At 43.7% G+C, this 25,850-nt stretch overlaps 2 protein-coding genes across 2 annotated transcripts; both read left to right on the forward strand.

Annotated features, from left to right (window-relative positions):
* The first annotated feature begins 867 nt into the window (after nt 1–867).
* LOC138082248 (rho GTPase-activating protein 20-like) lies at nt 868–12,590 on the forward strand. The gene is made up of 7 exons (XM_068975550.1): nt 868–1,019; nt 1,219–1,330; nt 3,117–3,278; nt 6,509–6,618; nt 7,132–7,318; nt 8,543–8,669; nt 12,559–12,590. The coding sequence occupies exons 1-7, from the start codon at nt 868–870 to the stop codon at nt 12,588–12,590; spliced, it is 882 nt and encodes a 293-aa protein (XP_068831651.1).
* Nucleotides 12,591–13,934: 1,344 nt separating this feature from the next.
* Nucleotides 13,935–25,642, forward strand: LOC138082249 (rho GTPase-activating protein 20-like). The gene is made up of 7 exons (XM_068975551.1): nt 13,935–14,086; nt 14,286–14,397; nt 16,184–16,345; nt 19,562–19,671; nt 20,185–20,371; nt 21,598–21,724; nt 25,611–25,642. The coding sequence occupies exons 1-7, from the start codon at nt 13,935–13,937 to the stop codon at nt 25,640–25,642; spliced, it is 882 nt and encodes a 293-aa protein (XP_068831652.1).
* The last annotated feature ends 208 nt before the right edge of the window (nt 25,643–25,850 follow it).

A 25,850-nucleotide genomic window follows, 5' to 3' on the forward strand; every position in this document is an offset into this window, starting at 1 on the left:
GTAGTCCAGTGAGGTGTAAGCAGCATCATTTCTGTTAAGTCTGAGCAAAGTGAAGCTCAAAGAGTTTTAGGCAACTTATCCAATTAAGAGGCAGAATAGGAGCCTTCTAGTTCTCTCACCCAGCACCACAAGTGGTTCAGTCCCTTGAAAGGACATGGTGATGCACTCACTCTGTCTCAGAACAGACAAGTGGATGGGCATTTTAAAATATTTGGTTACATTCTCCTGTTGGTTTTTCTACAACTTGGCTCCTCTGTTGACTTCTTTAGCTGGTTACTTAAGCAGGTTATTTAAGGAAATATTAAGCAGGTTTATTGAGCAAATATCAGGGAAACATTCTTAGCTGGGCATGAGAAACTCTGAACTCCATTTTTCATTGCTGATCACTCTTTCTTTGAAAAGCCCTTCATCTGCATTCCTTTGACAGGGGCTGTGGTAGTTAACATTCATCCTTGGGTTAGCTGAGTAAGGTGTTACAGACAAATGGCCAGCTGTAATCCTACAACATAGTCTGCATTTAATGACTACTTCCCAAGACTCTGAGGGCAGGAAGTCATCCTTGGAGTTGACTGAGGTGTGTGGCCTCCCAGAGGAGAGGTCCAGAGGCTGACTGAAAAGCAGGATCAGGCAGGATGTCTCATGAAAGGCGATTCTTTTGATGGGAGAAAATTGGGCATGACTGGGTACTCAGAAAGCCAAACAGGTAATTGAACCGAGGAAGGAAACTTACTACAAAAGTAAATGATATCCAAATGCTGCTTGATTTGAATATTAAATATTTTTGGCTTTTAAAATGAGATCTGATACCGGAATCCACTGATAATACTTACCATTAGGAAACCCGTATAACTACAGCTTAAGTGCGTCATGACACAGGGCAAAGGGAATAGATGGCACTGTCTGGGGAAGACTGTCACAGGGGGAATCACCCCCGAGTCTGATCACGCCTCTAGGTTTGCAGAATATGGGGAAGAAGAACATGTTAACACCACAAGGATGCAATTAGCCTGTTTCAGAATGTGGGGAATTCTATATAACAAATGGTTCAGTTTCTCTCTTTCAGCCTCTGCCATGAATATGCTGCTGAATGTAAGTGTTGGAAATAGGCTAAATCAGCTAAGCTACTACTACTGAAAATCTCTCTTCTACATTTGATTCAGACAAGAAGAGAGTTAGTAAGACTTCTGTCAAAAACTGGGCCTTTTGGTGTCGCCCCAGGACGCGCGAGGACAACCAACACCCACCTCTACCACCCAGAAAGCAAAAAGAGCTCTTTGGAGCTCCTCTTGAGGATGTATGTGATAATGACACCCTGCGCACCCCAATTCTGGTAGGTCTTCTTTTGGTTTCTGTAACCTTCCTGAGGAGGGGCGTTCGCAGAGATCAAGTGTTCTCTTCCCAATCTACTCCACATGAAGAAGTCTGGCTTTGTCCGATAAGTTTCACAATGTTATTTCAAAAAAAAAAGATCTGATTTAGGTACTGCAGAGTCAGAAGGCAAATACAAGATGAAAAGTTACTCTCATCCATTCCACCGATTTCAACAAACACCCATCTATACCAGCTCAGACCAGTTAACGTGGACTCTGTGAAGTAAGGCAGTTAGAGAAGGCGAGGTTGAGAAAAAGGATGACACCGGGCACCTTACAGATCACCTTTAATGGGGCGAGACGGGGCAGCAGTCAGATTAGGGAGCTGCTGCCCTTACCCAAGAAGAGGAAATCTATACAGGCATGGATGTGGAAAGCTACCGTCTTAAGGGCGCCCGTTCTTCTGCAAGGTTGTTCAGAGTAGTTATCTCTTCAACAGCTGGGGCAAGGAATTTTGGAGATCGGCCAGAGGCTGGGACCGGCTGGGAGCCGGGCGTATTCAACCCAATGTCCATTTTTTTCTTTGGGTGAGAGAGCTCTTGGTTTTGCATAGAACGGTGGGGAGGACCTGGAGGGGAGTTTTCGCTCCAGGCTATTTGGAGCCCTGTAACTCTCCTTCAGACTCTGTGTGTAAGAAGCTCTGAGAGTCCACCTCATCCTCACACTGTCTCCTGGTCTCCTCCCTTGAAGTCCACACTAGTCTCAAGTCTCCTTCAGCTGAGTCTGCTCGCCCTATGACTCACAATGTCTCACGCGGATTTGATATGTAACTCAAGTGTTTAAGCATAAAGTAGGCATCCTCTGGCACAGATGAATCCTTTGATCCTGCCAGAATGTGTCAAAAGAGAGTCACAGAGTTTGGACTGTGCTATATCAAGCTAGTGTACTGAAGTGTAAGCATTAACTCTTGTTCACTGTCTACCCTCTCTCCAAGCACTACACTAGATGCAGGGAATTTTATGGTATATATGGAGAAATTTATCATACCAGTTATGTGCTAGCTACTACCCCAGACCTTGCGCTTTCACAGAAAATTTAGGCGGTAGCCATGACTATCACCACCCTCACTTCATAAATGAAAAACAAAAGAGCCTCACCCAAGAACGTGCTATGCCCAAAGTCACACAGTGGATGAGGAGCATAACAGATTCCACAATCCTTGAAACACCTGGCTCCAATATCTGTTATCTCTCTAACTTTGCAGACAGCAGAGGACATGAAAATACAGGAAAAGGAGCTAGAGAGGCTGATGAGAAAGGAATGAGATCAGAGAGGAGGGGCCTATTGAGCCTGAGTTTGAGGGGAGGGAATACAGGAAACAGGAATGAATGGGGTGGACAGTCCCTGGAAGGGGAATAAACAAATGGCGCGTGAGTATGGCAAAAAGATTTCCACACTCAGGGAAGAGCATCTCTAATAGGGAATAATGAGAAGGCAGCGGTGAAGGAGGAGAGGGTGAATCTACAAAGGCCTCAAAGCAGAGACAGTTAATACAGTAAATTCACTGAAACAGAAAATCTGACTACACAAGTGTTTAAAATGTTTCAGTGTATGACTCAAATTTATTGTTGGGTAGAAAATATATTTACAGACACTGAAGTAAAAATTTCAAATTGACTTCGGTGCTGTTCTAGAACTGTACCCTCATATACCACAGCTCTGTCAAAACAGGAGCAAGCTTGTGCTCTGGGCTTCTAGACTAGACAGGAAATGTCCCACAGTTTTCTTCTCTTTCCTTCCCTATAGGAGATGCTTTCCTTTATCAATCAAAAAGGGCCGTTCACAGAAGGCATCTTCAGAAAACCAGCCAGTATAAAATCCGCAATAGCCCTGAGGAACAAACTCAATGCTGGACACAAAGTGAACTTGGATGATGAATGCATTCTCGTAGTATCGTCGGTCTTAAAGGTAAGGAAAGTTTGAGCATCGTCCACACGCAGAGTCAGTCTAAAGCTGTATGACTGGTCCTTCACTATGAATGCCCAAGAAACATAATAGGCATAAGAGAGGAAGGATCTGAAAAGCGGAAAACACGTCACAAAGTCAAAATTGAAGGAAGGTACCTCAAATGTTATGAGCCCCATACATTAGATATTTTCCTTTTTCACTGCACATCTTGGCTCCTGAACACTCCATGAAGAAGAAGAATCAATTTCAAAATACCCACTTACCACGTTGAGCGTTTACCAAAACAAGCTTCCAGCTTTGGATGACTTCCTCATCACCTTCCTAATGAAGGCAACATTTCCAAAATAAAATTCATCTTAAGCTTTTGGAAACAGTTAACAGAAGTAACTTCCCAGGTGGCTCAGACAGTAAAAGAATCTGCCTGCAATGCAAGAAACCTGGGTTCAATCCCTAGGTTGGAAGGATCCCCTGGAACAGGGACTGGCATACGTCTCCAGTCGTATGGACGGAGGAGTCTGGCAGGTTATAGTTTATGAGGGTGCCCAGAACTGGACACGGCTGTGGCAACTTAGCATGGATGCAAGACAGATGTTTACTCATTATGGTAAACTCGTGAGTGTGTGTGTGTGTGTGTGTGTGTTAGTCGCCTCGTCGCATCCGATTCTCTGTAATCCTTTTAACTGTTGCCCAGCAGACTCCTCTGTCCATGCAACCCTCCAGGCAAGAATACTAGAGTGGGTTGCCATGCTCGACTCCAGGGGAACTTCCTGCCAGGGATTGAACCTGCCTCTCTTGCATCTCCTGCATTGACAGGCAGGTTTTTTTACCACTAGCCCCACCTAGGAAGCCCATTTCTCTTACAATGAATCATAAAATGCTTAGTGAGGCCACCAAAATCTCTGATCACTACATCATCCTACCTTCCCCTGTCTAACAATGCCTTTTACTTTAAAATTAGTGTAGGGATGTCTCCACCATTTGTTCCCCCTTTTTCCTCCTTTTTTCTCCCTTCCCATCTTTAACAACCTTTGTTAATATCAGTAAGTTTAACCCACCACCCGAGGTTATATTTACATGGTAACCAGTTTTACTATATGCCCCATCTAAAAATCTTATTTTTAAAGTGAGTCCAACAGTCAAAATCAGTTTGGAATTTGGAAAAGTTCCATACATTTATACAAAAATAGACAGAGTTTGAAATGATACAGCTAAATCACAAGCGTGTAGTTAAATTTCTACCAGGGCGATAACAGAACAGAAACAAAAAAATTAATCAATCCATCTTGGAACTTGTGAGCAGCTATGAAGAAAAATATATTGATGTAGTAATCACTATAGACAGGTTGTTAAAATTATCTTAGAAACTAAATAACATGAGGTGTTTCCTTGTCCCCTGTTAATGTTCGATTGCATGATAATAGCAACAGTGCAGATATGACTTAGAGGTGAGCCCTAGTACACTTGCACCATCATAATACACACTAGGTATGCAAATAGCAAGTAGAGTGCTACCCTCTATCAGGTGCACACTTGGAACTGATTTGATTTGTGAGCAAGAGTTACTAGGCTCTTGCCTGTTTCCATGCTATAAGCGCACAGGTCTTAGACAATCCCAGAGTTTTCTCTTCCTAAAGTTGATTGATCTTGGTGGGGAATCCAACTTTGCACCTTTGGCCTGGATAATACCATATGTCCAAGCAACCACAGAGGTGGTCTAAATCAGAAGTGAATACATCGTCAGAACCACATTGAGTTTTCCCTTAAACTGTCTATAAACAGAGGGCCAATGGCAAATAGCCATGGCATATTCCATATGAGTCATGTCCTGGCTTAACCACAAAGGGCCTGCTGCACAGCCCCAGACTCCCAGAAGCCAAAGCCAGATGAGATGGTTGAATGGCATCACCAACTCGATGGACATGAATCTGAACAAGACCCAGGTGTTGGTGATGGACACGAAAGCCTGGTGTGCAGTCCATGGGGTCGCAAAGAGTAGGACAGGACTGAACGGCTGAACTGAAATGGAGTGCTTCCTCCCTCCCAATATACTGTGGACACTCCATAAGAAGCAGAGTGAAAACCTAATGACCATGATTGGGTACTGTATACCAATCACAAGAAAAAGTATGAGAGGACTGAGACTCGGTACGTTATCTTCATAGTCTATCCTCAGTACTCAAAAGAGTGCCGGACACAAACAGCAGCTCAATAAGTACTGAAACAAGTGAACGCTGACAGGATTATAATCATGACAGTTGCCGTAGAAACACTGCCTGAAGCAGATACTCTTCAGAGAAGTCAGGCTGTATATTAAGACCAGTGGAACCAAGTTGTGCCTTTGAAACTGGCAAGGCAATGCAATCATTTCCCCTCAGGCTTGCACAACAGTTTACAACTTCATCCATTTTAATAGGCCCCATTCTATCATATTAAGACTTGGTCATCAGGATAAACTTTCCAGGCCTCCACTTAGGAAGCTTACATTTGCATATTCTATCCCACAGGTGTGAAGTTGCCATGTATGTAAATTTTCAGTTTCCTCTTTGGGGAGGATATATTCCATTCAAAGAGTTGTAAGGGTAACGTGTAGTTTACCCATTGGGGCTTTTGGTTTATTTCTAACACCTGCTGCTTGAAAGTCTGTAGAACTGAACTTTTATATATATATATATATATTTTTTTTTTTTAAAGAAAAAGATCGAAGCGATTTCGATACTAGCTTTTTCCCAAAGAGCACACATACCTCCAGTTTTCTCTTCATATGTGTATAAGAGCATGTAGGGGTGTAGTTTTGTTTTATTTCAGAACTTCTCTTTCTTGAATTCAGAGCAAGCACTGTGTCTGAAGTTAACAAACAAAATGGGTACGTGCATTTCTTTTCAGGAAACAAATAGGATTTCGGGTGAGTTATCACCAGACCTTGCCAGTCTGCACTATTGTGTTAACATGTACACAAAGAGTAAGCTCCAGGTGATAGAAGGAGCTTTAGCCTCATTCTCACTACAGCCTAGACTCTACTTTTAGGCTTCTCATTTTAGTTGGGGAAAATCCAACCAGTACTTCTGAGTGTGCAAGGCTGTGGAGAATCACAGCCAAGCTCTGCTGTGAATCAGTCTGCGTGGCTGTGAAGGAATTGCAGACTGAATTGAATTTTTCAACTAAATATTTTCTTTGCAATTTCTCCATTGAACTTATCATAAAATAATATGTATTTTTCTGATCTACATAAGGATTTTCTTCGAAATATCCAAGGAAGCGTATTTTCAGCCCATCTTTGTGATAAATGGCTTGCTGTTATTGATCAAGGAAATGAGGAGGAGAAAATAACTGCGACCCAGAGGTAATGATGCAATAATTACTCAAGTCTGAGAAAACACAACCAACATACTCTTAGGAAAATATTAGCTTATAGTTTACAGCTGTGTCATCTGAAATAATGAGCAGTATCAAGTGCTTTCACTTGATCATACCCCTCGACGCCAGTTTGAAGAGAGATGCATGCCTTATTGCTGACACTGTGTTCTTCTCCTAATCTTATTAACATGGAATGCTTGACCATTTTACACCTTCTGAATACATGAAACTGTTGGAGATGAAATCCACTGGCCTAGAAAGAGATGATAACGAACCAATCCGCCAGGGGTATGATCTTAAATACAAACACATAACTAATCAGAGTAGGGCTTACCTGGTTCAGGAATTTAAATCAGTGAAACATTTTTGTATGCATTCATGCCTGGCACTGTGAGAATGGACTGTGTACATGGTAGGAAAAGAAGTACTGTGTTCTCTGTATTTCCACTTTCTAAGCAAAATGACTCGCTTTATTCATAAGTGCTTTTTCTGTCATTAGGCTTGTAGACCAGCTACCGAGAGCCAATGTAGTGTTTCTGCGACACCTTTTTGGAGTGTTACACAACATTGAGCAACATTCCTCATCCAGTCAGATGAGAGCTCATGATTTAGGCTTGTATCTCATGCCAAGCATTCTTGGTCTGGCTAATTCTGGCAGGTCAGCATTTGAAAACCTCAGCAAAAAGGTAACAAGATCTCTCACTTTATGCCTTGTGGGGCAGAGTCCCCATTTTGAACCTGAAGTCTGTAGTATTAACGCTGGTGAACCCGTGTTTTAAAGTGCACATTTTAATTACACTGCCTTGGAGTGGCAGAGTCCTACTCTGGTTGGGCATGGGAAGGTGTATTTTAACTGAGAACAGCTGAGTCACTTCTCCTTTGCCATCCAAGGGATCAAACAACAGAGAGGTAAGAGTAGGACGATATGATAGAAAAGAACCTGGCTTCGGAACCGGAGAGCCAAGGTTCAACTCTCAGCCTCATCACTGAGGGTGTGCAAGCCTCCAAACTGTGAGTTCATCATTACACAACGATGACAGACCCAATACATCTGGTCCCTGTCGGCACATCTTAGGCGGCCTGGGCCACACGAGCACCCGAGGCTCCACACACGCTGGCCGCACTCTGCCAGTTGTGGCTCATTCAGGAAAATACCTGGCTTCTGTTATGTCTCCGCTAGAGGATGAGGAAGCTAGTAAAATATTTCAGAACATTCTAACAGAGCCAGAACATGCCTAATAAGATCACAGCTCTTCTCCAAGCTCCCCTAGACAGCAAGTGTGAGGCAAGGCAAGGTAGACAGACAGACAGACATGTTTTCTCTCCAGATGCTTTCTTCCTCCACAACCCCCCTCCCGCCCCCCACCCCACACAGAAACCTCTGCTACCTAACTTTCAGATATTTCTTCACTGAAGTGAATTTCACAATTTGTGTTGTATTTGATACTTAATAAGTTTTAATAAGATGCTATATATAAATTCTATATCATTAAAACTAGAAAAAATTTAATAAAACTAAATAAAACTTAGTAAGAGAATATACACTTTTGTCCCAAACATCCCATGTGTGCTACTTACAAATCATCCTAGTTTTAAGCATGTAACCATGATTACAAAATTGTAGCTATTAAACCAGCCCACATATTATAACTTTAGCCCAATGACTAAAAGAATGTTAAAGTTGGTGCCCAATTTACTCTTGAAAGTATCCGTGATTTCTTAGAAAAAACTGATGTATGTATATAATATATATATATATATCCATATATACATGTATTTAATCAAGTCTGAATTTTTCTCAGACATCTTTTGCATTTTGTGTCAGAGCCCAGATTCACATATGAAACGTGATTTACTATTACGCCGTATGAACAGTAATACACCCTTTCTTTTGCCCCTTTGTGTTACAGGTTTCTTTGATGAAGTTCCTCCTTGAAAACTGTCTCAAGATATTTGGAGAAGATATCACTTCTCTCTTTGGAGAGAACTCAGTGAGTTGTGTTAACAGTGATATCACTGATAACAGTGAGATTTCAGGTAGGTGAATAATGTAACTGGCTTTGATGCAAAAGACAGCAAGGCTGCCAGGGCTCCATGGGAGATCCTAGAGCCCAAATCACATTGTAAGGGCAGTAATTTCCATCTGCTCCAAGACATGGGGAGTTTCCCACTTGTGAGATCACAGAAAGGATAACAGTGTTCTGATTTCAAGAAGCAACTAGTACAGCTTTAGGAGACATCACGATTCAGTTGAGTTCAGTTGCTCAGTCGTGTCCGACTCTTTGTGACCCCAAGGACTACAGTGACCCCGAGTCCTTGAGGTCGAGGAATGCAGCATGCCACGCTTCCCTGTGCATCACCAACTCCCGGAGCTTACTCAAACTCATGTCCATCGAATCGGTGATGCCATCCAACCATCTCATCCTCTCTCGTCCCCTTCTCCTCCTGCCTTCAATCTTTCCCAGCATCAGAGTCTTTTCCAAAGAGTCAGTTCTTCACATCAGGTGGCCAAAACAGTGGAGTTTCAGCTTCAGCTACAGTGAGATTGTTGTGTTTGGGGTGGCCTTTCTGTATTCTGGCAGCTTGTGGTTCCTCTTTATTGTGGAGGTTCCTCACTGTGGCTGGGGTTTTGCAGGTGGCTTCTCAAGGTTTCCTGGTTAGGGAAGCTTGCATCCATGTTCTGGTGGGTGGGGCTGGATTTCTCTCTGGAGTGCAATGAAGTGTCCAGTAGTGAGTTTTGAGATGACTTGTGGGTTTGGTGTGACTGAGGGCAGCCTGTTTATTGATGCTCGGGGCTATGTTCCTGCATTGCTGGAGAATTTGTGTGGTATGTCTTGCTCTGGAACTTGTTGGCTCTTGGGTGGTGCTTGGTTTCAGTGCAGGTATGGAGGCTTTTGGATGAGCTCTTATCCATTAATGTTCCCTGGAGTCAAGAGTTCTCTGGGTTCTCAGGGTTTGGACTTAAGCCTCCTGCCTCTGGTTTTCAGTCTTATTCTTACAGTAGCCTCGAGACTTCTCTATCTGTACAGCACCAATGATAATACATCTAGGTTAATGATGAAAAGCTTCTCCACAGTGAGGGACACCCAGAGAGGTTCACAGAGTAGACGGAAAAGAGAAGAGGGAGGAGGGAGATAGAGTTGACCAGGAGAAGAAGAGGGGGACTCAAAAGGGGAGAGAGCAAGCTAGCCAGTAGTCAATTCCCTGCGTGCTCTCCACAGTCTGGACCCCTCAGAGAGGTTCATGGAGTTACACAGAGAAGAGAAGAAGGAGGAAGGAGACGGAGGTGACCGGGAGGAGAAAACAGGGATTCAAAAGGAGAGAGACCAGAACCAGCCAGTAATCAGTTCCCTAAGTGTTCTCCACAGCCCGGAACACACAAAGAGATTCACAGAGTTGGGCAGGGAAGAGAAGGGTGAGGTGGAGATAGAGGTGACCTGGTGGAGAAAAAGGAGAGTCAAAAGGGGGAGAGAGCCATCAAGCCAGTAATCACACTCCCACCTAAAAATGGGTAGAGAAGATTGGGTTCCTAAAGGTACAAAATTGATAACAAATACCAAAAAGCACAGATTAAAAGTCTAGAGTAAACGTGACACTCCCCAAAATACAATATTAAAAAAAAAAAGTCACAAAAAATGATAAAAAATATATAAATGTACTTTGATTTACAAATAGGGTCCTTTTTCTGCAAGATAATACTAGGTTATCAAAATGAAAATTAAAGGAGTAACAGAGGACTTAAAAAGTAAAAAAAAAAAAAATATTTTAATGACAATGGTAAAAATATATCTAGGAATGTCTCTGGAGCTATTGTGGGCAGTGTGGGGTTAGTTCAGTTTCAGACAGTTCCTTGATCCAGCTTACACTTCTCAAGATCTATAGGCCCCTTCCAATGTAGTCAGTGCTAACTACAAGGTTTGAATCTGTTGCACCTGTCATTTCCAGAGCGGTTCCCTCTGTTTATTTTAGCTTCTTCTGTTTGCTGGTCTCTTCAGTGTCTAATTTCCGCCCTGACATAGGGGATCGAAGGTGGTCACTCATTTAGGCTAAGTGATTCAGTCGTGCTGTGGGCAGGCTGGAACACTGTAAACAAATCACTGGCGTATGCTCACAAGGTCCCGGCCACACTGGGTTTGCCCCCGCTCACGGTGTGTGTGCTTTCCCAGTCTACACTGCTCAGGCTCCAGGTTGCTCTGCCTGGAACTGTCTGAGGTGGGCCCTGGGTTGCGTGCACTTCCCAGGTCTAAGCCACTCAGGTTCAGGCTGCTTCTCAGGTACTCCACAAAGGCTCAGACTCAGTTGGACCTGCCTCTTGTGCCCTTCCCCGGTCCGAGCAGCTCAGGCGACCAGGTGCTTGGCGAGCACAGCCACCCCCAGGTGTGGTGTGTCTTATCACCTCCTCCATCCCAGCCGCTCGGTTTCCTGGGTGGCAGCAGGTGTGCCCGTCTCAGGTATGCCATGTCTCTCCTGGGGAGCTGATCCTGGCTGCGACCCTCTCTGCAGATGTCAACCACCCAGAATCCCAAGAAGCCTTGGTAGGCAAATGGGAGCCTGCTTGCAGTTTTGTAGAGGATGCCCCTCTGGGGCTGAGATTGCCCCTTTCTGGCTCTGGCTGCCCCCGCCTGCCTCCCTGTCTCCAGCCAGTGCACAGCCAGCTAGCTCTCCTCTGCTCAGTCCTTTGTTCTGTGAGTGGGCCAGGAAGTGCCTTAGGCTAGGGCTTTTCCCAGGATAGTTCTCTCTCTCTCTTTTTACTTTCTGTCTGGCTATCCCCCAGTTTGGGTCAGATTGCCCTCAGGGCATTCAGGCCAGGTGCCTACAATGCAGCCCAGACCTCCCTGTTCAGCCCCCTGCTTGCTGGTGGCAAATGTGAGTGTCTGGACTACTTCTCTGCTGGAAGTTGCTGTTAGGCACGTAATTGGTGGGGTTTATTTATTTATTTAGCGTTCCTCCCCGTTATGTTGCCCTCTGAGATTCCAAAACTCCCCACTGACCTGCCAGTGAGTGTGTTTCCTGGTGTTTGGAAACTTCTCCTCTTTTAAGACGCCCTTCCTGGGACAGATCTCCGTCCCTACCTCTTTTGTCTCTCTTTTTATATTTTTTCTTACCTCCTTTCGAAGACAGTGGGCTGCCTTTCTGGGTGCCCGATGTCCTCTGCCAGCATTCAGAAGTTGTTTTGTGGAATTTGCTCAGGCTCAAATGTTCTTCCCATGAAGTTGTGGGGAGAAAGTGATCTTTCCATCCTATTCCCTCCGCCGTCTTAGGACCGCCCCTGAGACTTGAACTCTCGATTCTACCTCCACAGCAAGCTCACTTTCCATTCTGCTTCAGACCCAGCTTGCAAATGGAACGGGACTGAATGTTTATATGTCTGTCTGTTTGTTTTAAAATCTTTCCTCTCGCAATGATCCCTGATACCACTCCAGTGTTGTCCCATGGACATTTCTTTATCTGAATAAAATGTCCTACTAATTTAGGAAGTATTCGGGCCAGAATAGAATTTCTACTGAAAGTATTTGTCTTCTTATAGTTGTTTTCTACACCCACAACATTTCAAAATTTCACTTCTTAACGTTCAAACCCTAATTTGAGCATGCGGAAACACTAACCTAAATCTTGCCAGCACTGCTTAAGAAAGATGAGGTTATAAAGTTAACCTGTTAACAGTCCCTGGCAACCCACTCCAGTATTATTATCCGGGACATCCACGGACAGGAGCCTGACAGGCTATAGTCATGGGGTCGCACGAACTGGACAGGACTTAACAACTGAGCACCGTACTTTTCCTGGCTATACTATATATTTGTATTGGTCACAGAGCCAACAAGAACTCTAACACCAACCAATGTACATAACGAAAGGTCCATCTAGACCTGATAATAAAAGTACAGGGCTTAATGTCTATTTTGCTTTCCATCTATGCTTATAGACGAGCTGGACATAGACCTTTGTAACAACTGATAGAGCTTTCTTCCTAAGAGTATTCTTATTAAAGCTGAACAATGAATTAATACATTTGGAATATATGAATACCTGTGGGTAGCTTAGAAATAACAGAATCAGGTTAAGAGTAGGGAAACCAGGGTGCATAAAGCAATGCAACCCATATAAACATGTATTTTTTTTTAAACATTTGCACATATTATTTAGGAGAATCTCTTCCTGAATTTAAGAATGCATTTGCTTTCTTCATTATCTGCTTTTAAAATGATAGCAGTATGAATGTCAGGGCAGGAGGAACCTAAGGCAAAGTGATGGCATTCCTTCAGGCATGTACACCTTCTGGAGGCTGCAAAATCAAATGGAGAATGGGGGTGGAGTCTGCTTGGGGGGAGGTGACTGATGTCTAGGCGGCCTTAGGCCCTTTGAAGGAGGGAAATTACCTTTATTAAGGCTGCTGTGTGCCATGTCTTGTGATGAGTAGTACATGATGTTAGGTAGTCCAGTGAGGTGTAAGCAGCATCATTTCTGTTAAGTCTGAGCAAAGTGAAGCTCAAAGAGTTTTAGGCAACTTATCCAATTAAGAGGCAGAATAGGAGCCTTCTAGTTCTCTCACCCAGCACCACAAGTGGTTCAGTCCCTTGAAAGGACATGGTGATGCACTCACTCTGTCTCAGAACAGACAAGTGGATGGGCATTTTAAAATATTTAGTTACATTCTCCTGTTGGTTTTTCTACAACTTGGCTCCTCTGTTGACTTCTTTAGCTGGTTACTTAAGCAGGTTATTTAAGGAAATATTAAGCAGGTTTATTGAGCAAATATCAGGGAAACAATTCTTAGCTGGGCATGAGAAACTCTGAACTCCATTTTTCATTGCTGATCACTCTTTCTTTGAAAAGCCCTTCATCTGCATTCCTTTGACAGGGGCTGTGGTAGTTAACATTCATCCTTGGGTTAGCTGAGTAAGGTGTTACAGACAAATGGCCAGCTGTAATCCTACAACATAGTCTGCATTTAATGACTACTTCCCAAGACCCTGAGGGCAGGAAGTCATCCTTGGAGTTGACTGAGGTGTGTGGCCTCCCAGAGGAGAGGTCCAGAGGCTGACTGAAAAGCAGGATCAGGCAGGATGTCTCATGAAAGGCGATTCTTTTGATGGGAGAAAATTGGGCATGACTGGGTACTCAGAAAGCCAAACAGGTAATTGAACCGAGGAAGGAAACTTACTACAAAAGTAAATGATATCCAAATGCTGCTTGATTTGAATATTAAATATTTTTGGCTTTTAAAATGAGATCTGATACCGGAATCCACTGATAATACTTACCATTAGGAAACCCGTATAACTACAGCTTAAGTGCGTCATGACACAGGGCAAAGGGAATAGATGGCACTGTCTGGGGAAGACTGTCACAGGGGGAATCACCCCCGAGTCTGATCACGCCTCTAGGTTTGCAGAATATGGGGAAGAAGAACATGTTAACACCACAAGGATGCAATTAGCCTGTTTCAGAATGTGGGGAATTCTATATAACAAATGGTTCAGTTTCTCTCTTTCAGCCTCTGCCATGAATATGCTGCTGAATGTAAGTGTTGGAAATAGGCTAAATCAGCTAAGCTACTACTACTGAAAATCTCTCTTCTACATTTGATTCAGACAAGAAGAGAGTTAGTAAGACTTCTGTCAAAAACTGGGCCTTTTGGTGTCGCCCCAGGACGCGCGAGGACAACCAACACCCACCTCTACCACCCAGAAAGCAAAAAGAGCTCTTTGGAGCTCCTCTTGAGGATGTATGTGATAATGACACCCTGCGCACCCCAATTCTGGTAGGTCTTCTTTTGGTTTCTGTAACCTTCCTGAGGAGGGGAGTTCGCAGAGATCAAGTGTTCTCTTCCCAATCTACTCCACATGAAGAAGTCTGGCTTTGTCCGATAAGTTTCACAATGTTATTTCAAAAAAAAAAGATCTGATTTAGGTACTGCAGAGTCAGAAGGCAAATACAAGATGAAAAGTTACTCTCATCCATTCCACCGATTTCAACAAACACCCATCTATATACCAGCTCAGACCAGTTAACGTGGACTCTGTGAAGTAAGGCAGTTAGAGAAGGCGAGGTTGAGAAAAAGGATGACCGGGCACCTTACAGATCACCTTTAATGGGGCGAGACGGGGCAGCAGTCAGATTAGGGAGCTGCTGCCCTTACGCAAGAAGAGGAAATCTATACAGGCATGGATGTGGAAAGCTACCGTCTTAAGGGCGCCCGTTCTTCTGCAAGGTTGTTCAGAGTAGTTATCTCTTCAACAGCTGGGGCAAGGAATTTTGGAGATCGGCCAGAGGCTGGGACCGGCTGGGAGCCGGGCGTATTCAACCCAATGTCCATTTTTTTCTTTGGGTGAGAGAGCTCTTGGTTTTGCATAGAACGGTGGGGAGGACCTGGAGGGGAGTTTTCGCTCCAGGCTATTTGGAGCCCTGTAACTCTCCTTCAGACTCTGTGTGTAAGAAGCTCTGAGAGTCCACCTCATCCTCACACTGTCTCCTGGTCTCCTCCCTTGAAGTCCACACTAGTCTCAAGTCTCCTTCAGCTGAGTCTGCTCGCCCTATGACTCACAATGTCTCACGCGGATTTGATATGTAACTCAAGTGTTTAAGCATAAAGTAGGCATCCTCTGGCACAGATGAATCCTTTGATCCTGCCAGAATGTGTCAAAAGAGAGTCACAGAGTTTGGACTGTGCTATATCAAGCTAGTGTACTGAAGTGTAAGCATTAACTCTTGTTCACTGTCTACCCTCTCTCCAAGCACTACACTAGATGCAGGGAATTTTATGGTATATATGGAGAAATTTATCATACCAGTTATGTGCTAGCTACTACCCCAGACCTTGCGCTTTCACAGAAAATTTAGGCGGTAGCCATGACTATCACCACCCTCACTTCATAAATGAAAAACAAAAGAGCCTCACCCAAGAACGTGCTATGCCCAAAGTCACACAGTGGATGAGGAGCATAACAGATTCCACAATCCTTGAAACACCTGGCTCCAATATCTGTTATCTCTCTAACTTTGCAGACAGCAGAGGACATGAAAATACAGGAAAAGGAGCTAGAGAGGCTGATGAGAAAGGAATGAGATCAGAGAGGAGGGGCCTATTGAGCCTGAGTTTGAGGGGAGGGAATACAGGAAACAGGAATGAATGGGGTGGACAGTCCCTGGAAGGGGAATAAACAAATGGCGCGTGAGTATGGCAAAAAGATTTCCACACTCAGGGAAGAGCATCTCTAATAGGGAATAATGAGAAGGCAGCGGTGAAGGAGGAGAGGGTGAATCTACAAAGGCCTCAAAGCAGAGACAGTTAATACAGTAAATTCACTGAAACAGAAAATCTGACTACACAAGTGTTTAAAATGTTTCAGTGTATGACTCAAATTTATTGTTGGGTAGAAAATATATTTACAGACACTGAAGTAAAAATTTCAAATTGACTTCGGTGCTGTTCTAGAACTGTACCCTCATATACCACAGCTCTGTCAAAACAGGAGCAAGCTTGTGCTCTGGGCTTCTAGACTAGACAGGAAATGTCCCACAGTTTTCTTCTCTTTCCTTCCCTATAGGAGATGCTTTCCTTTATCAATCAAAAAGGGCCGTTCACAGAAGGCATCTTCAGAAAACCAGCCAGTATAAAATCCGCAATAGCCCTGAGGAACAAACTCAATGCTGGACACAAAGTGAACTTGGATGATGAATGCATTCTCGTAGTATCGTCGGTCTTAAAGGTAAGGAAAGTTTGAGCATCGTCCACACGCAGAGTCAGTCTAAAGCTGTATGACTGGTCCTTCACTATGAATGCCCAAGAAACATAATAGGCATAAGAGAGGAAGGATCTGAAAAGCGGAAAACACGTCACAAAGTCAAAATTGAAGGAAGGTACCTCAAATGTTATGAGCCCCATACATTAGATATTTTCCTTTTTCACTGCACATCTTGGCTCCTGAACACTCCATGAAGAAGAAGAATCAATTTCAAAATACCCACTTACCACGTTGAGCGTTTACCAAAACAAGCTTCCAGCTTTGGATGACTTCCTCATCACCTTCCTAATGAAGGCAACATTTCCAAAATAAAATTCATCTTAAGCTTTTGGAAACAGTTAACAGAAGTAACTTCCCAGGTGGCTCAGACAGTAAAAGAATCTGCCTGCAATGCAAGAAACCTGGGTTCAATCCCTAGGTTGGAAGGATCCCCTGGAACAGGGACTGGCATACGACTCCAGTCGTATGGACGGAGGAGTCTGGCAGGTTATAGTTTATGAGGGTGCCCAGAACTGGACACGGCTGTGGCAACTTAGCATGGATGCAAGACAGATGTTTACTCATTATGGTAAACTCGTGAGTGTGTGTGTGTGTGTGTGTGTGTTAGTCGCCTCGTCGCATCCGATTCTCTGTAATCCTTTTAACTGTTGCCCAGCAGACTCCTCTGTCCATGCAACCCTCCAGGCAAGAATACTAGAGTGGGTTGCCATGCTCGACTCCAGGGGAACTTCCTGCCAGGGATTGAACCTGCCTCTCTTGCATCTCCTGCATTGACAGGCAGGTTTTTTTACCACTAGCCCCACCTAGGAAGCCCATTTCTCTTACAATGAATCATAAAATGCTTAGTGAGGCCACCAAAATCTCTGATCACTACATCATCCTACCTTCCCCTGTCTAACAATGCCTTTTACTTTAAAATTAGTGTAGGGATGTCTCCACCATTTGTTCCCCCTTTTTCCTCCTTTTTTCTCCCTTCCCATCTTTAACAACCTTTGTTAATATCAGTAAGTTTAACCCACCACCCGAGGTTATATTTACATGGTAACCAGTTTTACTATATGCCCCATCTAAAAATCTTATTTTTAAAGTGAGTCCAACAGTCAAAATCAGTTTGGAATTTGGAAAAGTTCCATACATTTATACAAAAATAGACAGAGTTTGAAATGATACAGCTAAATCACAAGCGTGTAGTTAAATTTCTACCAGGGCGATAACAGAACAGAAACAAAAAAATTAATCAATCCATCTTGGAACTTGTGAGCAGCTATGAAGAAAAATATATTGATGTAGTAATCACTATAGACAGGTTGTTAAAATTATCTTAGAAACTAAATAACATGAGGTGTTTCCTTGTCCCCTGTTAATGTTCGATTGCATGATAATAGCAACAGTGCAGATATGACTTAGAGGTGAGCCCTGGTACACTTGCACCATCATAATACACACTAGGTATGCAAATAGCAAGTAGAGTGCTACCCTCTATCAGGTGCACACTTGGAACTGATTTGATTTGTGAGCAAGAGTTACTAGGCTCTTGCCTGTTTCCATGCTATAAGCGCACAGGTCTTAGACAATCCCAGAGTTTTCTCTTCCTAAAGTTGATTGATCTTGGTGGGGAATCCAACTTTGCACCTTTGGCCTGGATAATACCATATGTCCAAGCAACCACAGAGGTGGTCTAAATCAGAAGTGAATACATCGTCAGAACCACATTGAGTTTTCCCTTAAACTGTCTATAAACAGAGGGCCAATGGCAAATAGCCATGGCATATTCCATATGAGTCATGTCCTGGCTTAACCACAAAGGGCCTGCTGCACAGCCCCAGACTCCCAGAAGCCAAAGCCAGATGAGATGGTTGAATGGCATCACCAACTCGATGGACATGAATCTGAACAAGACCCAGGTGTTGGTGATGGACACGAAAGCCTGGTGTGCAGTCCATGGGGTCGCAAAGAGTAGGACAGGACTGAACGGCTGAACTGAAATGGAGTGCTTCCTCCCTCCCAATATACTGTGGACACTCCATAAGAAGCAGAGTGAAAACCTAATGACCATGATTGGGTACTGTATACCAATCACAAGAAAAAGTATGAGAGGACTGAGACTCGGTACGTTATCTTCATAGTCTATCCTCAGTACTCAAAAGAGTGCCGGACACAAACAGCAGCTCAATAAGTACTGAAACAAGTGAACGCTGACAGGATTATAATCATGACAGTTGCCGTAGAAACACTGCCTGAAGCAGATACTCTTCAGAGAAGTCAGGCTGTATATTAAGACCAGTGGAACCAAGTTGTGCCTTTGAAACTGGCAAGGCAATGCAATCATTTCCCCTCAGGCTTGCACAACAGTTTACAACTTCATCCATTTTAATAGGCCCCATTCTATCATATTAAGACTTGGTCATCAGGATAAACTTTCCAGGCCTCCACTTAGGAAGCTTACATTTGCATATTCTATCCCACAGGTGTGAAGTTGCCATGTATGTAAATTTTCAGTTTCCTCTTTGGGGAGGATATATTCCATTCAAAGAGTTGTAAGGGTAACGTGTAGTTTACCCATTGGGGCTTTTGGTATATTTCTAACACCTGCTGCTTAAAAGTCTGTAGAACTGAACTTTTATATGGTTTTTTCTTTAAAGAAAAAGATCGAAGCGATTTCGATACTAGCTTTTTCCCAAAGAGCACACATACCTCCAGTTTTCTCTTCATATGTGTATAAGAGCATGTAGGGGTGTAGTTTTGTTTTATTTCAGAACTTCTCTTTCTTGAATTCAGAGCAAGCACTGTGTCTGAAGTAAACAAACAAAATGGGTATGTGCATTTCTTTTCAAGAAACAAATAGGATTTCGGGTGAGTTATCACCAGACCTTGCCAGTCTGTACTAATGTGTTAACATGTACACAAAGAGTAAGCTCCAGGTGATAGAAGGAGCTTTAGCCTCATTCTCACTACAGCCTAGACTCTACTTTTAGGCTTCTCATTTTAGTTGGGGAAAATCCAACCAGTACTTCTGAGTGTGCAAGGCTGTGGAGAATCACAGCCAAGCTCTGTGTGAATCAGTCTGCGTGGCTGTGAAGGAATTGCCGACTGAATAGAATTTTTCAACTAAATATTTTCTTTGCAATTTCTCCATTGAATTTATCATAAGAATAATATATATTTTTTGATCTACATAAGGATTTTCTTCGAAATATCCAAGGAGGCATCTTTCCAGCCAGTTTCTACGATAAATGGCTTATTGTTATTGATCAAGAGAATGAGGAGGAGAAAATAACTGCGACCCAGAGGTAATGATGCAATAATTACACAACTCTGAGAAAATACAACCAACATACTCTTAGGAAAATATTAGCTTATAGTTTACAGCTGTGTCATCTGAAATAATGAGCAGTATCAAGTGCTTTCACTTGAGGATACCCCTGGAAGCCAGTTTGAAAGGAGATGCATGCCTTATTGGTGACACTGTGTTTTTCTCCTAATCTTATTAACATGGAATGCTTGACCATTTTACACCTTCTGAATACATGAAACTGTTGGAGATGAAATCCACTGGCCTAGAAAGAGACGATAACGAACCAATCCGCCAGGGGTATGATCTTAAATACAAACACATAACTAACCAGAGTAGGGCTTATCTGGTTCAGGAATTAAAATCAGTGAAACATTTTTGTATGCATTCATGCCTGGCACTGTGAGAATGGACTGTGTACATGGTAGGAAAAGATGTACTGCGTTCTCTGTATTTCCACTTTCTAAGCAAAATGACTCGCTTTATTCATAAGTGCTTTTTCTGTCATTAGGCTTGTAGACCAGCTACCGAGAGCCAATGTAGTGTTTCTGCGACACCTTTTTGGAGTGTTACACAACATTGAGCAACATTCCTCATCCAGTCAGATGAGAGCTCATGATTTAGCCTTGTATCTCACGCCAAGCATTCTTTGTCTGCCTAATTCTGGCAGGTCAGCATTTGAAAACCTCAGCAAAAAGGTAACAAGATCTCTCACTTTATGCCTTGTGGGGCAGAGTCCCCATTTTGAACCTGAAGTCTGTGGTATTAACGCTGGTGAACCCGTGTTTTAAAGTGCACATTTTAATTACACTGCCTTGGAGTGGCAGAGTCCTACTCTGGTTGGGCATGGGAAGGTGTATTTTAACTGAGAACAGCTGAGTCACTTCTCCTTTGCCATCCAAGGGATTAAACAACAGAGAGGTAAGAGTAGGACGATATGATAGAAAAGAACCTGGCTTCGGAACCGGAGAGCCAAGGTTCAACTCTCAGCCTCATCACTGAGGGTGTGCAAGCCTCCAAACTGTGAGTTCATCATTACACAACGATGACAGACCCAATACATCTGGTCCCTGTCGGCACATCTTAGGCGGCCTGGGCCACACGAGCACCCGAGGCTCCACACACGCTGGCCGCACTCTGCCAGTTGTGGCTCATTCAGGAAAATACCTGGCTTCTGTTATGTCTCCGCTAGAGGATGAGGAAGCTAGTAAACTATTTCAGAACATCCTAACAGAGCCAGAACATGCCTAATAAGATCACAGCTCTTCTCCAAGCTCCCCTAGACAGCAAGTGTGAGGCAAGGCAAGGTAGACAGACAGACAGACATGTTTTCTCTCCAGATGCTTTCTTCCTCCACAACCCCCCTCCCGCCCCCCACCCCACACAGAAACCTCTGCTACCTAACTTTCAGATATTTCTTCACTGAAGTGAATTTCACAATTTGTGTTGTATTTGATACTTAATAAGTTTTAATAAGATGCTATATATAAATTCTATATCATTAAAACTAGAAAAAATTTAATAAAACTAAATAAAACTTAGTAAGAGAATATACACTTTTGTCCCAAACATCCCATGTGTGCTACTTACAAATCATCCTAGTTTTAAGCATGTAACCATGATTACAAAATTGTAGCTATTAAACCAGCCCACATATTATAACTTTAGCCCAATGACTAAAAGAATGTTAAAGTTGGTGCCCAATTTACTCTTGAAAGTATCCGTGATTTCTTAGAAAAAACTGATGTATGTATATAATATATATATATATATATCCATATATACATGTATTTAATCAAGTCTGAATTTTTCTCAGACATCTTTTGCATTTTGTGTCAGAGCCCAGATTCACATATGAAACGTGATTTACTATTACGCCGTATGAACAGTAATACACCCTTTCTTTTGCCCCTTTGTGTTACAGGTTTCTTTGATGAAGTTCCTCCTTGAAAACTGTCTCAAGATATTTGGAGAAGATATCACTTCTCTCTTTGGAGAGAACTCAGTGAGTTGTGTTAACAGTGATATCACTGATAACAGTGAGATTTCAGGTAGGTGAATAATGTAACTGGCTTTGATGCAAAAGACAGCAAGGCTGCCAGGGCTCCATGGGAGATCCTAGAGCCCAAATCACATTGTAAGGGCAGTAATTTCCATCTGCTCCAAGACATGGGGAGTTTCCCACTTGTGAGATCACAGAAAGGATAACAGTGTTCTGATTTCAAGAAGCAACTAGTACAGCTTTAGGAGACATCACGATTCAGTTGAGTTCAGTTGCTCAGTCGTGTCCGACTCTTTGTGACCCCAAGGACTACAGTGACCCCGAGTCCTTGAGGTCGAGGAATGCAGCATGCCACGCTTCCCTGTGCATCACCAACTCCCGGAGCTTACTCAAACTCATGTCCATCGAATCGGTGATGCCATCCAACCATCTCATCCTCTCTCGTCCCCTTCTCCTCCTGCCTTCAATCTTTCCCAGCATCAGAGTCTTTTCCAAAGAGTCAGTTCTTCACATCAGGTGGCCAAAACAGTGGAGTTTCAGCTTCAGCTACAGTGAGATTGTTGTGTTTGGGGTGGCCTTTCTGTATTCTGGCAGCTTGTGGTTCCTCTTTATTGTGGAGGTTCCTCACTGTGGCTGGGGTTTTGCAGGTGGCTTCTCAAGGTTTCCTGGTTAGGGAAGCTTGCATCCATGTTCTGGTGGGTGGGGCTGGATTTCTCTCTGGAGTGCAATGAAGTGTCCAGTAGTGAGTTTTGAGATGACTTGTGGGTTTGGTGTGACTGAGGGCAGCCTGTTTATTGATGCTCGGGGCTATGTTCCTGCATTGCTGGAGAATTTGTGTGGTATGTCTTGCTCTGGAACTTGTTGGCTCTTGGGTGGTGCTTGGTTTCAGTGTAGCTATGGAGGCTTTTGGATGAGCTCTTATCCATTAATGTTCCCTGGAGTCAGGAGTTCTCTGGTGTTCTCAGGGTTTGGACTTAAGCCTCCTGCCTCTGGTTTTCAGTCTTATTCTTACAGTAGCCTCGAGACTTCTCTATCTGTACAGCACCAATGATAAAACATCTCGGTTAATGATGAAAAGCTTCTCCACAGTGAGGGACACCCAGAGAGGTTCACAGAGTAGACGGAAAAGAGAAGAGGGAGGAGGGAGATAGAGTTGACCAGGAGAAGAAGAGGGGGACTCAAAAGGGGAGAGAGCAAGCTAGCCAGTAGTCAATTCCCTGCGTGCTCTCCACAGTCTGGACCCCTCAGAGAGGTTCATGGAGTTACACAGAGAAGAGAAGAAGGAGGAAGGAGACGGAGGTGACCGGGAGGAGAAAACAGGGATTCAAAAGGAGAGAGACCAGAACCAGCCAGTAATCAGTTCCCTAAGTGTTCTCCACAGCCCGGAACACACAAAGAGATTCACAGAGTTGGGCAGGGAAGAGAAGGGTGAGGTGGAGATAGAGGTGACCTGGTGGAGAAAAAGGAGAGTCAAAAGGGGGAGAGAGCCATCAAGCCAGTAATCACACTCCCACCTAAAAATGGGTAGAGAAGATTGGGTTCCTAAAGGTACAAAATTGATAACAAATACCAAAAAGCACAGATTAAAAGTCTAGAGTAAACGTGACACTCCCCAAAATACAATATTAAAAAAAAAAATCACAAAAAATGATAAAAAATATATAAATGTACTTTGATTTACAAATAGGGTCCTTTTTCTGCAAGATAATACTAGGTTATCAAAATGAAAATTAAAGGAGTAACAGAGGACTTAAAAAGTAAAAAAAAAAATATTTTAATGACAATGGTAAAAATATATCTAGGAATGTCTCTGGAGCTGTTGTGGGCAGTGTGGGGTTAGTTCAGTTTCAGACAGTTCCTTGATCCAGCTTACACTTCTCAAGATCTATAGGTCCCTTCCAATGTAGTCAGTGCTAACTACAAGGTTTGAATCTGTTGCACCTGTCATTTCCAGAGCGGTTCCCTCTGTTTATTTTAGCTTCTTCTGTTTGCTGGTCTCTTCAGTGTCTAATTTCCGCCCTGACATAGGGGATCGAAGGTGGTCACTCATTTAGGCTAAGTGATTCAGTCGTGCTGTGGGCAGGTTGGAACACTGTAAACAAATCACTGGCGTATGCTCACAAGGTCCCGGCCGCACTGGGTTTGCCCCCGCTCACGGTGTGTGTGCTTTCCCAGTCTACACTGCTCAGGCTCCAGGTTGCTCTGCCTGGAACTGTCTGAGGTGGGCCCTGGGTTGCGTGCACTTCCCAGGTCTAAGCCACTCAGGTTCAGGTTGCTTCTCAGGTACTCCACAAAGGCTCAGACTCAGTTGGACCTGCCTCTTGTGCCCTTCCCCGGTCCGAGCAGCTCAGGCGACCAGGTGCTTGGCGAGCACAGCCACCCCCAGGTGTGGTGTGTCTTATCACCTCCTCCATCCCAGCCGCTCGGTTTCCTGGGTGGCAGCAGGTGTGCCCGTCTCAGGTATGCCATGTCTCTCCTGGGGAGCTGATCCTGGCTGCGACCCTCTCTGCAGATGTCAACCACCCAGAATCCCAAGAAGCCTTGGTAGGCAAATGGGAGCCTGCTTGCAGTTTTGTAGAGGATGCCCCTCTGGGGCTGAGATTGCCCCTTTCTGGCTCTGGCTGCCCCCGCCTGCCTCCCTGTCTCCAGCCAGTGCACAGCCAGCTAGCTCTCCTCTGCTCAGTCCTTTGTTCTGTGAGTGGGCCAGGAAGTGCCTTAGGCTAGGGCTTTTCCCAGGATAGTTCTCTCTCTCTCTTTTTACTTTCTGTCTGGCTATCCCCCAGTTTGGGTCAGATTGCCCTCAGGGCATTCAGGCCAGGTGCCTACAATGCAGCCCAGACCTCCCTGTTCAGCCCCCTGCTTGCTGGTGGCAAATGTGAGTGTCTGGACTACTTCTCTGCTGGAAGTTGCTGTTAGGCACGTAATTGGTGGGGTTTATTTATTTATTTAGCGTTCCTCCCCGTTATGTTGCCCTCTGAGATTCCAAAACTCCCCACTGACCTGCCAGTGAGTGTGTTTCCTGGTGTTTGGAAACTTCTCCTCTTTTAAGACTCCCTTCCTGGGACAGATCTCCGTCCCTACCTCTTTTGTCTCTCTTTTTATAGTTTTTCTTCCCTCCTTTTGAAGACAGTGGGCTGCCTTTCTGGGTGCCCGATGTCCTCTGCCAGCATTCAGAAGTTGTTTTGTGGAATTTGCTCAGGCTCAAATGTTCTTCCCATGAAGTTGTGGGGAGAAAGTGATCTTTCCATCCTATTCCCTCCGCCGTCTTAGGACCGCCCCTGAGACTTGAACTCTCGATTCTACCTCCACAGCAAGCTCACTTTCCATTCTGCTTCAGACCCAGCTTGCAAATGGAACGGGACTGAATGTTTATATGTCTGTCTGTTTGTTTTAAAATCTTTCCTCTCGCAATGATCCCTGATACCACTCCAGTGTTGTCCCATGGACATTTCTTTATCTGAATAAAATGTCCTACTAATTTAGGAAGTATTCGGGCCAGAATAGAATTTCTACTGAAAGTATTTGTCTTCTTATAGTTGTTTTCTACACCCACAACATTTCAAAATTTCACTTCTTAACGTTCAAACCCTAATTTGAGCATGCGGAAACACTAACCGAAATCTTGCCAGCACTGCTTAAGAAAGATGAGGTTATAAAGTTAACCTGTTAACAGTCCCTGGCAACCCACTCCAGTATTATTATCCGGGACATCCACGGACAGGAGCCTGACAGGCTATAGTCATGGGGTCGCAAGAACTGGACAGGACTTAACAACTGAGCACCGTACTTTTCCTGGCTATACTATATATTTGTATTGGTCACAGAGCCAACAAGAACTCTAACACCAACCAATGTACATAACGAAAGGTCCATCTAGACCTGATAATAAAAGTACAGGGCTTAATGTCTATTTTGCTTTCCATCTATGCTTATAGACGAGCTGGACATAGACCTTTGTAACAACTGATAGAGCTTTCTTCCTAAGAGTATTCTTATTAAAGCTGAACAATGAATTAATACATTTGGAATATATGAATACCTGTGGGTAGCTTAGAAATAACAGAATCAGGTTAAGAGTAGGGAAACCAGGGTGCATAAAGCAACGCAACCCATATAAACATGTATTTTTTTTAAACATTTGCACATATTATTTAGGAGAATCTCTCCCTGAATTT

The sequence above is a fragment of the Capricornis sumatraensis genome, chromosome 7, assembly GCF_032405125.1.
Source record: "Capricornis sumatraensis isolate serow.1 chromosome 7, serow.2, whole genome shotgun sequence".
Lineage (NCBI taxonomy): Eukaryota > Metazoa > Chordata > Mammalia > Artiodactyla > Bovidae > Capricornis > Capricornis sumatraensis.

Coding starts and splice junctions, on each gene's coding strand:
- LOC138082248 (XM_068975550.1), top strand. CDS start 868: ATGACACAGGGCAAAGGGAATAGATGGCACTGTCTGGGGAAGACTGTC. Junction 1,020..1,218: donor CAATTAGCCTGTTTCAGAAT/GTGGGGAATTCT, acceptor GTGTCGCCCCAG/GACGCGCGAGGACAACCAAC. Junction 3,279..6,508: donor TAGTATCGTCGGTCTTAAAG/GTAAGGAAAGTT, acceptor GATCTACATAAG/GATTTTCTTCGAAATATCCA.
- LOC138082249 (XM_068975551.1), top strand. CDS start 13,935: ATGACACAGGGCAAAGGGAATAGATGGCACTGTCTGGGGAAGACTGTC. Junction 14,087..14,285: donor CAATTAGCCTGTTTCAGAAT/GTGGGGAATTCT, acceptor GTGTCGCCCCAG/GACGCGCGAGGACAACCAAC. Junction 21,725..25,610: donor TGATAACAGTGAGATTTCAG/GTAGGTGAATAA, acceptor CTATGCTTATAG/ACGAGCTGGACATAGACCTT.